Source organism: Rhopalosiphum padi, chromosome 3 (assembly GCF_020882245.1).
Source record: "Rhopalosiphum padi isolate XX-2018 chromosome 3, ASM2088224v1, whole genome shotgun sequence".
Taxonomy (NCBI): domain Eukaryota; kingdom Metazoa; phylum Arthropoda; class Insecta; order Hemiptera; family Aphididae; genus Rhopalosiphum; species Rhopalosiphum padi.
Genome location: NC_083599.1, coordinates 20,963,314 through 20,979,353, shown reverse-complemented (window position 1 = coordinate 20,979,353; position 16,040 = coordinate 20,963,314). Strand labels below are relative to the sequence as shown.

The 16,040-nt window shown below is 27.5% G+C and overlaps 1 protein-coding gene across 1 annotated transcript; it reads right to left on the bottom strand.

The window, feature by feature from the left end:
• Positions 1-2,650: 2,650 nt before the first annotated feature.
• Positions 2,651-10,017, bottom strand: LOC132924896 (TRPL translocation defect protein 14-like). Its single transcript, XM_060989338.1, has 10 exons — positions 9,620-10,017; positions 5,708-5,775; positions 5,609-5,646; positions 4,984-5,021; positions 4,534-4,662; positions 3,674-3,810; positions 3,465-3,605; positions 3,197-3,389; positions 2,921-3,128; positions 2,651-2,825 (listed from the first exon to the last, which is right to left on the bottom strand). Exons 1-10 carry the CDS (start codon positions 9,663-9,665, stop codon positions 2,651-2,653), a joined length of 1,173 nt encoding a protein of 390 aa, XP_060845321.1. The 5' UTR covers positions 9,666-10,017.
• Between the last annotated feature and the right edge of the window lie 6,023 nt (positions 10,018-16,040).

The window sequence follows — 16,040 nt, the reverse complement described above, 5'->3', positions numbered from 1 at the left end:
GCTTACCACATCACACGATGTTGTTGGAGCATATTTAAATGACGTGATTTGTCCCGGATTTAAAGTAATGTTAACATCTTTTTCTTTCGTTTTATAATCACCGTTTATATAATGTTACACATTTTAAAAAATATTTTGAATCCCTTATTCTTCTTTAGTATTAAGTCCGTTTTAGTTCAGATAGTTAGTATATTTACGACAATTCGAAAAATAAACCAATAATTATAGACGTTCATTAAATACCATTTAAAATAAACAAGATTTTCAAAAATGTATATGCAAAAAAAAATTGTACTATTTAATCAAGAATAAGCCAAATCGTGGACATATCTGATCAAAAAGTCAGTTTGGACTTGAGGAAAAAAACATGCAAATACATAAAAATCCTAGCCCTATAGTGAGTACCATTCGGTTGTACATTATAGGTATTTAAATGTCGAGTGGATCAATGGAATTGTGTTAGATTTGAATTTAACGATATATTTATCACTGTAGGTACACGAAAAATGATTCTGAGTGGGAGACAGTCTATATCAGCCTATATCACTAAGTATACTTTTTATGATAATAATATGTTTTTCAATATTACTATGTATATTAAAGTGATTTATTTTACAATTTGTATTGATAAGTAGTTTCAAATTTTTCAAAAATATTATTGCATTTTTATTATTACATTATTAATATTTAATCAGTATAATAAAACATATTTATCCCATATAATTGTTATTAAATATTGAGTCAATACCAATTTACCGCAAAAAAGTTTAATCAGTTTATGGTATAAATGAGTATTATATATTTATACCTATGTACATTAATCTACATGTTTTGATCATTTAATTATGTTAAATAAAAATCAAATGTAAAAGTTTTAAATCCTGTGAATAATGATTTTGAAGTATAACAAAATAATTAAAAATTGTATTTATTGTTTAAATGTGAAGTTTCTTCCAAATTCAACGTTCAAATGTATATAAAAAAAAGTACCCATAATTGTTTTTAAATTACAAAAAATATCAAAAATCATTTATGAAAAAATAACAATAAAAACAGTAATCTTACGGGTGAAATATCATAGAAATAAATAAATTAAGTTCGAAGTTTCAAACGCTTATAAAAAAATTATGTGACTTCCGGTAAACGTTTTTTTGTTTATTATAGATAAAAAAACTTATGAGGACTCTTGTATTAAATTTTTAAAATTTCCTTACACAAAAATTTCCTTTATGGACTTCTAACGTTAAAATAATTACGAAATTCAAAATTTTCGTTAAAATACTAAATTTTAAACCCTTATAAAAAATGTCTAACCAAGTATTTTTGATATTTTTTAATTGGCAAACGAACAGCTTATGAATAACTTTTTATTCAATTTTCAATCATTTTGATCTAGTGAAAATGACTAAAAGAGGTGAACAATATTATATATATATCAATATCAAGTATCGTCGTATAGCTCTAAAAGAGTCAAAATAATATGAAAATTATACTTAGTGTAGGAAATGCAAATCACATTTGATTAAAGTCAAATATCTATGTATAGTCTATAGTATTTGGTTTTGAGCTACACCAAAAAAATAAAATTGATTTTATCAAGAATTAGTTTTACGTAAAAATTTACGTTTTTCCTTAATTTTTTGTATGTTTTTCCAGATTATTTTGAAAAATACTGCACATACAATAGTTTTTATGTATTCAAACGTTTTCTCGAGTTCTACTTACCTTAATTTCTTATTTTGATTCTTCGTGTTAATTATTCATATATTATTAATTTATTTCTGTTTGAAATCTACGATTTAACTATGTGATTACCTGCTGCAACTACACCTATTTAAATTTGTAATTAAAATTTTGTTAAATGTACAATACATTTGTTCTACCTAAAATAGTATAAAATACACTGTCCACGCTTTTCATTTTAGCATACATATAAATTTATTTTTTTAAATTTTTTTCCGATCGATTTTGTGTGACGCTATTTATTACTGATTAGTGCTTATAAAAACCATAATCACTGTTTTCACTGTTTATAGTATTATTTTGATTCTTTGTATGGTTTTTCAGTCTTAACTGACATTATAGTATACAACACTACAAAATAATGCAATCAACAACTTTTTTAAAGGATAATAAAAATTAGTCAAACAACGACATGCATCATATTTCACACTAACATCAATGAATAGTATTAATAAATATTCGCAGGAAATCCAAGTAATAAGCAGTTTTTGTTTTAGATATAATTTAAAATAGTTTATTATATAAATACATTATAAGGTTTATCTGAAAAATAAAATAAATAATATACTACCTACAGAAATAATGCGTAATACAGCACAAGTAGGTGTGGTTTGTAAAAACAACAAAAAAAAAATAATGCATATTATAATGTTAAATATTTAAAAATAAAATTAATAATTATAATATTGTAATAAAAACGTAAAAGCAAAGTAAATATTATTTTTAGTTTTCCCCGTTAGTATAAATGTAACTAAATTGGTCATCATTTGATCCTGAAAAAAAAAATTAGAAAAGTTTGTACAACTTAGTAATTACTATATTATGTCTTTAAAAAAAATTCTTATAGTACAATTTCATAAACTTACAAACTTAAAATTACTCCCTTTTAATCACTATAGGAAAGTACTTAGAAACAAAATTTATTTGATTTTTCCCAATTTTCAACAAGTGACAAATTGAACATTGAATAAGCTGCGTAACCAGTAACCTCGCCTTCAATGTCTAGGAATGTCGGTAAGCGTTCAAGAAGCTCTTGATCTCCAAGAACGGAATGCGTCTCAAGTAATATTAGCCCTTTACACCTAAAACCAGACAAAACGAAAGTTAATAATAAAAAAAAATTCAAATTATTGGCTAGTCGGGCGTTTTTAACGTTGTTCGGCATGTATACAGGTACCTTCTATGACAAGGTCTACGATAAATGTCCAGTTGGAAATATTGGTTTTTGTGTATAAAGCAACGCCTTGTTTTAAATATCGGATAGTGGTGTTCATCTTTCAGTGGCAACAGATTTGAATAGGTCCTGTGACTGAGCTGCATTTTAATTTCTACTACTTGTTCTTGGACCTTAGGCTTACGAAGCGTATGTGTATAATTCCAATGACCTAAAAACCAAACAAAAATTAAGTCACAGTCAGCATACCATGTGTATGTATAAAGATGGATAAACAACCTTTTTGTCCTCGTTTTCGTAAGCGAGACTGCATGTTTTTTGTGTATGTCTGCAAGTAGTAGTGTACGACCTCAAAATCTTGAAACGGTGGAAACAACTCATCATTAGGCAAGTACTTCACTAACCATTTACGTTTTTTCGAATTTGTTGCCAATGTATCATCAGTGTTTATGCCCAATTTCTGACAAACAGCCTGTTTATAAGAGATTTTAAAATAACAAAAACATTATCGGAGTAGATCAATAATTGATTTGATGTTAATATTTACGGCGATCATTCTGCGTATTTTATTTTCAAAATTGGTCGAATTATCAATGACATCAAAGTATGGATGTCCAATCCACGCCGTTGACGCTTTGACGTCTAGACTTTTAGCAAGAGCCACGTCTTCACTCCTGGTCGTATGATCCTGTAACAGACGTTAAATATTAAACATATTATTAAACACAACGAAAGAGTTTTTATAGAGGCCTTTACCTCGGTTGTATAAAAGTCTTCAGCCCCACATGCAGCGGACACCATATGAATAATTTGATCATAACGATTGTCCCTTAATTCAACCACGTTCAGACCGTTTTTTTTCATTATCCGATCCCATTTATGACTAGGTATATCTATACAAATAAATAGTTAATTTTTGAATATTGTTCAATCTAAACAATTGTACAAGTGTTGCTTTGTTGGGTAAAAAAGTATATAGTGTTTTCACTTTTTTTGAGCTATCGCAACGACATATTTTCCGGTCTATTGACTTTTCTTTTAGATATTTCGAATGTATACATGTTTAATTAAATATTTAAATATAACCAAAAATTAAATATACTTACATGTATAAAGTATAAATATTTATTCAAGTCTACTTTTTTATTTATCCATGTGTCATGTTATTGTATTTTTAACGATAACATTTTAAATAATTTAATTTCGTATTTTATTTTATTTGTTTGACTAAACAATACAAAAATTATTAGTCAAAAAAATGGAAATAAAAATAATAAAGTATCTAACATCTATTATAGTAAATACATCGATCAACGATCAGCAATATTGTTGATGAATGATGATCAATGGTTATTATAAAAATGATTAAAAATATATTCTACCCTCCTCCCACCTTCTACAAATAACAATCTAAAATACTAAACAACCGTTGAGAAATATAAAACAGCTGAACTAGATGTTAACGAAATATTATTCGGTAATTTAAACTGTTCGAGATTTTTTGATCAGTTGCGTCTCATATTTCTTTCTTTTATTATAATATCTATCGATTGTATTAATTTCCTCTTTTTATTTGTAATTCAATTTATATTTATAATAAATATTTTTTATATTACATGCAGCAGCATCCATAGCACCTCTGTCACAAATGATCAGACAGTTTTGTTCACATGATTTTCCCAGCTCAAAATACGTATTTTCTATGTGCAACATACTTTGGAGAAGATTATTTTGAAATTTATCGACTGAAATAGAAAACAAAAATAATATTATGAGGCTAATGATAAATATTTCATAATCACTATGACGGAGGCATATAATCCTTTATTGACAGTTAAGAAATAACAATTTAAAATAGACGAATAGGTGTGATGTATGGTAAAATAAGTAATAGAGTAAAAATAAAAACAGTTATCCACGGTGAAAAAACTTAGTATTATGAGTAAATTTGATGGTTGGCAAAGAAAAACAATTTTTTTATTTTCACATTAAAGAATATAATTGATACTCGTATACAGCGTGACTTAAGTAAATAAATAATCTTAAATTATTTAGAAATATATTACCTTGATCTTCGCTTAAATCCGAAAATTTGATACCTCCACTGTAATAAAAAAAACCTATTTATTAAAACTATATAATTATATAAGGCTATACTATTACAATAATACAATTATTATAACTCATCACTTCATCAGTCGTAAGATATATCAATGTTGTTTATAAACACACGGTTAAAAATATTTTGAACACATCTATTTTTTAAGGTTTTTAATATTATATTTTAAGGAAATAATTATTTATATTAATATTTTATTAAATATTACAATTGATTTATTTTATATCAAAATTAATATTTATCGTTGAATACAAATATTTATAGAAATTCTAAAAATGAATTCTTATAATTAACTGCAATTATTTAATCATTCATGCCTTGCTTTCATATGTTATATATTTTAAGGTTGACAAATATCAAAAAAATATGATAAAATGAATAAGTACATAAAAAGTTAAATATGAATTATTTTATTAGATAAAAGTAAAAACTGCAGTTAAATATGTGACATTTAAATTTTTTATGTAGGTACATACATATTAAATACTTGTATCTATAACATAAAATTAAATTTGAATGTTAATTAATTATTTAAAAATATTTTTTATCTATATAAAAATAAATAAAATTACCTCAATAGAACATTGGCAGTTTCTGGAACTCTGTAAACCTAAAAAATAAATATAATTTCAATAAGTTATTTTAATAATTTAAATAGTTTTAATGTGTACCTTCCATCCTAGATTTTCAAAGAATGTACATAGTTTTGATTGTCCTGTTGTCTTACCACCACAAGGGCCTAAATTTAACAAATTACAAAGGTATAATAGCATGGCTATTAAATAAATATTTTTCAAAATTAAAAAGTTAATACAAACATTTACATTGGTAAAAAGTTAATACAAACATTTACATTGGTAAAAAGTGTATTGGTTTTATAAAAGTTATAAATAATTAATCATATTTATATTAAATTATGCGCACATTGCATGAATGATTCAAATTATTGATAATACATAACGAACTATAAATAGTAGTGAAATTTAGAAAATTAAATAAATATCGAGTTTCTTGTTAAAAAAAAACACATTAATGAAGCTAAAAGAAAACCCAATATTTCTAAATACAAATAAGATTTCACTGATTTTGAAAAACATTAAATCAAAATAATAAGATTCATATCTTATTTGTCAAGATCTATTTATTTCTTGATTTACCTAGATTTCATGAATGCTAATATTCACTAATTAAGTTGATAATTTATAGTTAAAGATATTATATAGGTACAATATTTGTTTTATTTAAGTATTAATACATTTTTTTGTAACTAGGCTCTAAAAATTATAAATATTCAGTACATTCTTCATCAAATAAATGTAAATCTGCTTTGAAAATAAAACATAAAAACGTCAATTTTCCTGATCACCATCAACAAAAATATTATAGATGTAGTTACTTAATTTAATGATTTTAATGTATTAAATATAATTATAATTTAAAACAATAATAAATTATAAATTTATTATTAATTAATAAAGGTAATATAATTTTTTTTATAAAGCATCTGAAAATAATCATTATTAATAATTATTAATTATTAATAAGTAATTCATTATTATTGACAAGTCTAAAGTGTAAAGAGGTAGAATAGAATTCTAAGTAGTTACCTATATAATATGTTATTTATCAAGTATACAGCTGTTCTTATTAGTAATTATTATGTATTACTGTAATTTATTTTCCTATAAGAAAAAAGTCAAATTGATCGACAACTTGAATTTAAGGGACTGAGAAGTATTTAACATCTGTCTAAAAAGTATAATTAAAAACTTTAGGTACCACCTACCTATACAGTTATAAGTTACATATTATTCGTTAAAATCAGTAAATAATATAGTTATTAAAGTCTTTCAGTATTGATTAGGTGTATAATAATTATAGTAATTGATCAAAGGTTTGTTATAATTACGATTACATTATTGGATTAACAAATAAAATGTCGTATTATTTATTAGTAAATAATTTTTTATCTAAATTAAATTTTATCTATTAATAAAAGTGTCTATGCAACTGGTAATATATTTTTACTTATTATACGTATATTATGTCGTTCGAGGTATATATTTTTATAGTTAGTTATACAATTATTTGTATTATAGACCAAATTTTGCAAGTAATTAGCATAGCAACATTATATTTTTATAGATATTGAATTCGATTATTTCGCTAAATTATACAGGCAGATACTTAATTTTACCATTATAATTTCAATTTATTTAATTTTATTAATTCCGCTTAATTGACAACGTGTTTCAAAATATTGCATTTTTATAAGTCAAACTGTGTGCGGTTATGATTTGTTAATTCAAAATAATAAGACCTGTTTTGCCAAGACTATTTTTAGATCAATTTAAAATTATAATGAAAAAAATATTTTACTATGAGTTATGATCCCCCCCCCCAAAAAAAAAAATAATTGTAAATACGGCAACTGTGACTATGTCACAGACATTATGGACATTATAGTAATAATATGATTTCGTCGACACTTCGGAAAGAGGGTGTTGTGTGACTTAGGTCAGCCTACGCTGAGAAGCAAACTGGCGTCACGCGGACCTCGATACTGTTGCTAGTTCTGAGTTTCTGACCAAGAACTGCGGTGTATTGTAATCGTTTGACATTCGCAATGGGTACGAGATAAGACGATTGCTGTGTTTAACGTGTATCATTCGAATACGGATAATTATAAGACACGGTATGAACGCATAGTTAATAAAAACTACTCGTCATACGAAAAAACTAAAAAAGTTTTGATTTTGTTGAAAACGTATTCACGCATTGTTTTTAAAATTATTACACATATTTTTATTGAATTCACTGAGAAATTTCGTTTGACCGGTATGAATACCGCGTGTCGTTTGTTATTTCTGATTGTCTTCTTTCCTTTTAATTAATATAATATTTGCATATTTTTTTAGCGTTTGCTAAATAATTTTCTAAAATATTATAGATAATGTAGATAATGTATAACAACATTTGACTGAGAACCATTGCCCGACTAAATCGATCTAAACTATTCTGAACGAAACGGAAATCGTATAACAATGAAATTCGGGGTAAAAGGGAAAGGTCATTTTTGGCCGAGACGTTATACGCCCAAACAGTTCATTTATTATTATATTGTTGTACTCGGTGTAAGCTACTTTTTATAACCAAAAATGACAAAATAATATACAAAATTAAAAACCCATTATTGAAAACCTATAAAATGTCACAATAGGTACATATGTTATTTGTACGTTTTAATGATAACCAATCATTAGTTGTTCCAGACAAGACTGCAGGTCGGTATTTAAACAAAAATTTATTAACATAAGACTATATAATATACTACATATACGAATAATATGCAGTGTAACCGAAGAATAACTTAATTATAATATATTCAGTTTATACTTCAAAGAGCAGTTGTAAAGACGTATATTATCATTACTATATAAACACAGAACATACAATATTCACTTACTAAATATGAATTATCATTGAAATTTTTGTATTAAAACATTTAAAACTTATACGAATGAATAATAAATTCGTAGTATAAAAATGAATACATTTATACGACTTTGTATTTGTATTTATTTAATTTATTTGTTTTAAGAATAGAAATTGGCGTTTATTTATTATTTTGTTGAGTATATTTATCATTAAAATTATCATTATTTTTTAACGAATATAAATTGGTACAACAAGTGGGTTAGGTTAGGTACTTATGTGCATACAGCAAACATCTGTGATTTTATAAAATCGTGTTGTAATATTGTTTTACATTATTTACATAATATAATATTGTTTGAATTATAATTTTCAATAAAAACAATAATTACATTTTTTGATTTATTTATTTTTGAAATTTTTTAACACTCGTACAAAAATAAATTGATAAAAAAATTAATATTTAGATATACCTACTGTAATAGGTAATGTAATTAATTATCTTGTGACTTGGTATTACCTGTCATTTTTAAGTACCTATTCTTATAATGTACCATCTGAGTAACCCTCCTCCCACTCCCTCCAACACCCAGTATCATGGCAAGGATCACGATGAATATAGTCAACTTACTATACATGGAATTCGATTAATAATTACTTACAAATTAAGCTAAACCTTTCAATATAATGTGAGCAACAAGTATGAGGGACAGGTGATAAACTACTAACTTTTTCAGAATTTGAATCTTTAAAATACATAATATATAAATAATAATGTTTAGTAATCTCTGCTTCTACGCATAATATTTTGTGGCTAGTTTCAAATACATTCAATATATATATATATATATATATATATGTTTATAACTGTGAATTTTCCACGGTAAAACATATCAAATCAAAAACGGAGAAAAATACATCGAAATACAAAGCTAATATGTTACTTATGTTTCATTCGAGTATTTAAAAATTAAAATAAACTAATTATACTATATATATATATAGTATATTAATTATACTATATATGTTATACTAAATACCTAACTTTGAATAATATTAGTAAATAATTTTTTTTTAACTCCCGACACCGTGTCTGTACCAAACCACCTTCGTCGGGATAGACACGGCGTACGAGAGATCATTCTCACCTCCGGTCAATACGATTTTGTAGAGCTTCTTGTTTTTGCGATCCATCGTGAATATTCTCGTGACGTAAAAATACAAAGACGGGAGACGGACGAGACGTGTTTAGATCGACTGCTGTTGACTGGCAGTGGATGTGGACCGCGTAATTTATTTTTTCGGTGTTGGCGGTGATGTCGTTCGCTCTTGTGGTCGCCAAACCGGGTGGTTCGTGCAAAACGACCGACGATCCGATGGTTATCCGACAAGATTTATTGCGGGCGGTGGCGTTGACTGTTGATGCCGTTATTATTCGAGAAAAAAAATAAAAGCTAAAGAAAAATGTCTACCTTGAAACCACTGGCAGACTAACGCTGCACGCGTAAGAAACCCGCGCGTTCCGGCTATAGCCGACTGACGAGTGTCGCCGAGTGCGCACTGCGCGTGTAACGACGTCGAGAATACGAAGCGAACGGCACTGTCCGCGCAAACGGGAGTCGTGTACGGGAGGGAGGAAGTACTATACGTCCCAGTTTCTAGCGCCGCCTGTGTCCATTGCACCGTAAACTTGATCGTACAAACACGTTTTACAAACGTCTTGTCCCCGCGTACAAGTCTCCTGACTACCCTAATGGAGGTTCGCCCATCAGATTTGGACAGTGATCCGAATACCTTAAATATTTGGAATACTTTCAGAAAACACTGTTCCCCGAAAAAAAACCATTTCAAGGTATTTAATGCCACACCCTAAATACTTTCACAGTTGTATAGTATTATAAATAAAAACTGTTTATTTATAAACATTCGATACAATTTAATATTTATTGTGATCATCCCGAAGACATCAGTATTGTTATAATTTTTACAGTATATAATACGTACAAAAATATTTTAAAAATATTTGGAATACTTATGCGTTTTTAAATATTTTTTTCAGAACACTATTTACATGAGTATTTAAGTATACTTATTCTAAATACTTTTTAAAATTATTTTACTAAAACCTGCCCCCCCCCAACCCGTCTACAGCATAATTTCTAGTCCGTTCTATTTTAGTCAGTGATTTTTATTATTATTGGTTACCGCCGTAATAACAGTTTATCTCTTAGTTTGTCTATAGGTTCCTCCAGCTTCCCATCACACGAACAGAACTACTGCGTAACCTTTGTCGGCAACACTAGTGACAAATACGTCAACTTAGACACTGTCACACTGATATCCACTGAATCACAGAACTACAGAATGCCAGAAGATGAATTTCTGTGACTGTACCAACTCACGTGCATTATGTCATTAAAATAACATAATGACACTCAACACGGTCGTGAGACCTGTAAAAAAGGTATACCATTCACCGATAAATAATAAATAAAGGCCAAGAGTAATTTTTGGGATGACCTTCGTATGAAACCAGTTCTGCGCTACATAAAATATTATTAAAAATTAGTTGTGTGTTAGCGTAAATTCATATAGGTCTAATCGTCATTATCCGGTGACGTGTAACGATGATGGGTGAGTTTTTCTGGGGATAGATCCTCGCGAAAAACATTTCTGACCGTAGACGGTCAGCGTTTACGTTTGTCAGCGTACATCGTTACGAGTAAGTACCTACATATTTTATGATGTATTTTTTTAAATTATTATGAAAATAATTTATTTTACTAATTGTGTTAGTAGATAAAAACATCGTATTTATTATGTTATTAATTATTGTAATAAAAATATTTAGACCATATCATATGATTTTATATTAACTTTTGAGTCACCATTTTATCATAAAAAAAAACCATGAAAGGTTCATAATATAAAAAGCATTAATTAATCAACATACTTCGAAAATTATATTGCATAAAGTAAAATACGTGAACATTATCTTTGTTTAATATATTTACGGTGGAGGGTTATATAATAAATAGTCAGATATAAAGACATGTAAATATCACGTTAGATAATAGCTAAATAGTAAATAATATTCTTCAAATTCCAATTCATTAGTGTAATTATTAGATTAGTAAAATATATTGTTCATAATGTTAAATTATTGTACATGATATATAATAATTAATAGTAAAATAAAAAAATGTTACAAAGAAAAAAATATGGATCACAGAATAAATTTATCAAAATCGTTCAGTCTGTTTGATTTTGCAAATAAACAACCACACCCATCCGACGTTGATGATATCGACGGTCACAGACCACAGCAACCGTATTCGTATCGTATGTCAACTAATTTTATATTTTTTACAAACAAACTATCACTATACACAATAAATATTGTCAACAATCAAACAGGTACCAAAAGTTAACAAACATGTACCATAATTATTAGTGGAATCCTAATAACCACATCTATCTATCATAATAACATAAATCAGAAACGACATTATAAAACACAATTATTATAATATAGCCTACACCTTTTTATATAAATAAATACAACATTTTATTGCGTCAAACAAGTTGAATTTTTTTATCGGACTAGCGTCTGTTAACAGAGATCGATAAAAATGGACACGGTGGAAACGCAATCGTGAAGGCAATGTATTTTTCATTTATCATTTATTTATATTCATTTTTCTGCGACAACACCCATCTGAGGACCAGAGTCTATGCGGAATGGGTATTATTGATTTTGGTAAAATTTTGTATTTTTCTAATAATCTATGTAGTTCTATGTTTGGATAATTTTAACGCAAGTATTTACTATTTACAAATCCATACACACAATTGACTATGAGGTATGTTTCTGTGAGCAAACGAGTAACGCCCTGCACACATAAATATGTAGAAACCGGTCAACGTTATTCATAACTCATAACAGTGTAGTATATGGCGTCAATAAAATAATTAAATATAGATTAAATAACATTAAATTTACTAACGAGTAATAACTAATACAAATTCTATACATAATATACGTTTTTGGAATTTGGAATTTGGAAGCAATTAAAATACCTGTCTTATAATACAGTGGTCGGAAAGGGTAATATACGATTGCCAACGTTTTTACTCGAAATTTAAAAAAAAGTAAAAATGTAGAAAAAAAATTTTAAAAGCTATTATTTCGAATGTATTTTTATGTATTATTTTATTTATTCTTCAGTTTCTAACGTAACACTAGCTAACATGTGTATTTTTAAAACTAGTATTTTGAATGTATTATATTATTTTTTTTTTCAGTTTCTATAACGTAAAATTAACAAGTACATTTTGTAACAGTATTATTAATATTTATACAACGAAAATTGTTTTAATTAATCAACATTTTAAACGCTACATACCTATTTGTATAATTTTATTTTAGTTTGTAACGAAGAGTTGTTGTTGTGTTATAAAAAAGGTAGAACGTTCGCAATCGTGTTGTACCCGGTTGGAAACCATTTTGGACTCTCGAGCCACATTCACGAATTAAAAATGGTAAACGGACAGTTCGTACTATTTATTGTTTGAGTTGCATATCGCGGAGTGCGGACATTTTGTACAATGATAATAAATTAATAGAAATTGATCGCGGACGTTTTGTACGGTATGTAAATGGCGGTATTATTATTTTGCATGTTTTTGCATATTTTGGATAAAATGTATATTATTGCATTTATTGAATAAAATGAATATTATTGCGAAAAACGCATGTTTAGTATATTTCGTAATTAATATTTATAATTTAATACTAATATTACGTATTTAATTCTAGCCTTGCTGAATATAGTAAAAAACTTGATTTTTTTGTCAAACATAAATTTTCCAATTTTTCAAACATAAAATTAAAAATATTTTCACTATTGAATGTGAATTATAAATATTATTTCTAAATTATTTTATTTTATTTCTCAATTATATTATATTAAGACAAAGCCAATCACTGATGTATTTCAATAAATAAATATTTTTTTTGTAACTATTTTTGTGTTTATCTTATAACAATTTAAATGCATATTTTTGCAGTTTGGTAAATAAAATACATATTTTACAATTTTTTATTGCATACAAATCCTAGCCCTCATTATTATTATTATTATTTATGCATGTAAACATTGTTAACTACCTGTGTTTTGTAATAACAAATTATGTCTAACATTTTATGTCTCAACATTTTTTTTTACCTGAAATGGTACAAACTGTCCACGGTTATAATTTTTTCTGGGTGACCGTACAAAGTGTGCTACAACCATTAAAAATAGTTCGCGGGTCGGATAAAAATAAAAATTTTACATTCTTAAATTATTTAATATGAAAAAAATAAATACTGTCAACAATTTTGATTAAGCTAGTATACAGACTACAAAGTTTTCAAACATTTTGGCTGTGGTAGTTTTTTACGTTCTGCGAGCAGCTAACAATATTCTCCAAAATTAATTGAATAATCGCTGTTAGATTTATAGTGATAGATACAACTAAGGTCGTACTTGGGGTAAAAAGGGCAAATTTAGAAATTTAACATCAGCTTTTTTTGAGAAATTTAATATTACTAATTTAACTCAAACAATTACAATATAGGAGCATAGTTGTGTTTGGGCGCAAATCGTTCATTATTTTACACACCACTTACTATACCCCACCACCCCCGCCCGCGCGAAAATGTGTTCCTAGTACGGCCTTGATACGACGGTATACACCAGTGTTTTTTAACCGGTGACCCACGAGCGTCTTTGAAATGTGTCGCGTACTCGCGTTTCTAATATTTTATAATATAATACTATAATAGTTTAATTACCCGGCTTCGCCCGTGTGTAGTTTTTGCTTTCTCTAAAATATGAAATTCTTATATACACACTTCTGTTTTAAAAAAAAAAAATGTATTTACTTAATTTAATTAAGTGTTTAATAGTACTATTAGCTGAATAATAATAATAATAATAATAATAATATTTACATAATATTAATTAAAAATAATTCTATAAATAAAATTATAATTTGTAATCGTAATTTTTTAAATATGATTCTCTCTATCTCCTATCCCTCCGAAAAAAAAATTAAAATTCAAGCGACGCGGTGACACGCAGAAGAGTAGTTGGAACATCTCTGTGAAAACAAATTAGAAAAAAGTAAAATATATAATAGTGTCGTCACAAAATTGGAACATAAAAAAGGTCCGTTCTTTTATTATATACAAGTATATAAGAAGTATGATATATAATATTATGATTCATAATATTATGTTTTATGGATTGGTTTTCTGCAAAAATGTTGTAGTTAATGAATTGTGTCGGATCGTTAAAAAGGTTGAAAACCACTGATAGGTAATTAACACAAGGTAAATGTTTTACGCTGCAGGCACGTTATTAATTATAAAGCAAAACGTCTGGTTAGGTCTGGTATAGGTATAATTCAGTTTAAACTACTTCTCATAGAATTCCTCGACTCAACGCACCTATTATTTTTCCGTTTAAGGACGACAGGCGATTGCAAAAATACTTTACTAAAAATACAATTATTCTGGCCGAAAACGCTTTTATTAGTTTGGTAGGCCGTTAAGTAAAGTAGAAAAAAAATCGGCCGTAAAACATGCTTTTGTATTTCCAATAGTTCTCAGGCCTCGTTGATCGTAGAAACATGGTTTTGGTATTAAAATAATCACGAGAAGTTGTACTAAATATTCTTGGAACAGAATTTTAAGATATATTTTTGTTCCAATTGTATTTGTATTTGAAGTTTGTACCATTTTTAATTTTTTTTTTTAATTATATAAAATCGGCAAATTTAGATATCGAAAATCTGTTCAAAGAACATTTAGTACAACTTCTCGTGATTATTTTGATACCAAAACCTGGTTCTACGATTAACAAGGCCTGAGTACTATTGGAAATACGAAAGCATGTTTTTGGCAAAAAAAAATTACGAATTTTCCGTCGTCATTTGCTGCTAGAGCGATTACAGCGACAGCGTTCTGAAATAGTAGTTCTATCACCACCCCGCTTGCATGAGCAGCCGTACCGCACTGTATAGGTCAAAACTGATTATTATTTACCGTAGCCGCGCACGGGTTATAAATTGCCGAACACGTCAATACGAAAATAAAAAATTGGCCCGTGTTCAGCGGATCGTCCGAATGGGCGATTGTACCTTAACTCCGCCAGACTACCAGTTTAGATAAAAAGGTATTAAAAGGTCTATGTAAACTCCGCCAGCTTTTTTTTCTTACTTGAAATGGTTATATGTAAGCTACGCCAAATCAAAAAAAAAAAATGACAGTGTTACAGCGTTACAGGATGCTATAAATAGGTACACTAATGGAGTAATACAAGACTTAGAATAATTACAAATCGTATCACATCATTTTAGTTTACATACATGACATAACTATTAACTATATAGTTTTGTATTATTAAGTACAGGACCTCCACATACAATATCGGGCCCCTGTAATAAAAGTTTGTCCGGGCACTTTATAAAACTTAATAAATATTACAAATATATTTCAACGGGCCCACGGGCCCTTAAAAC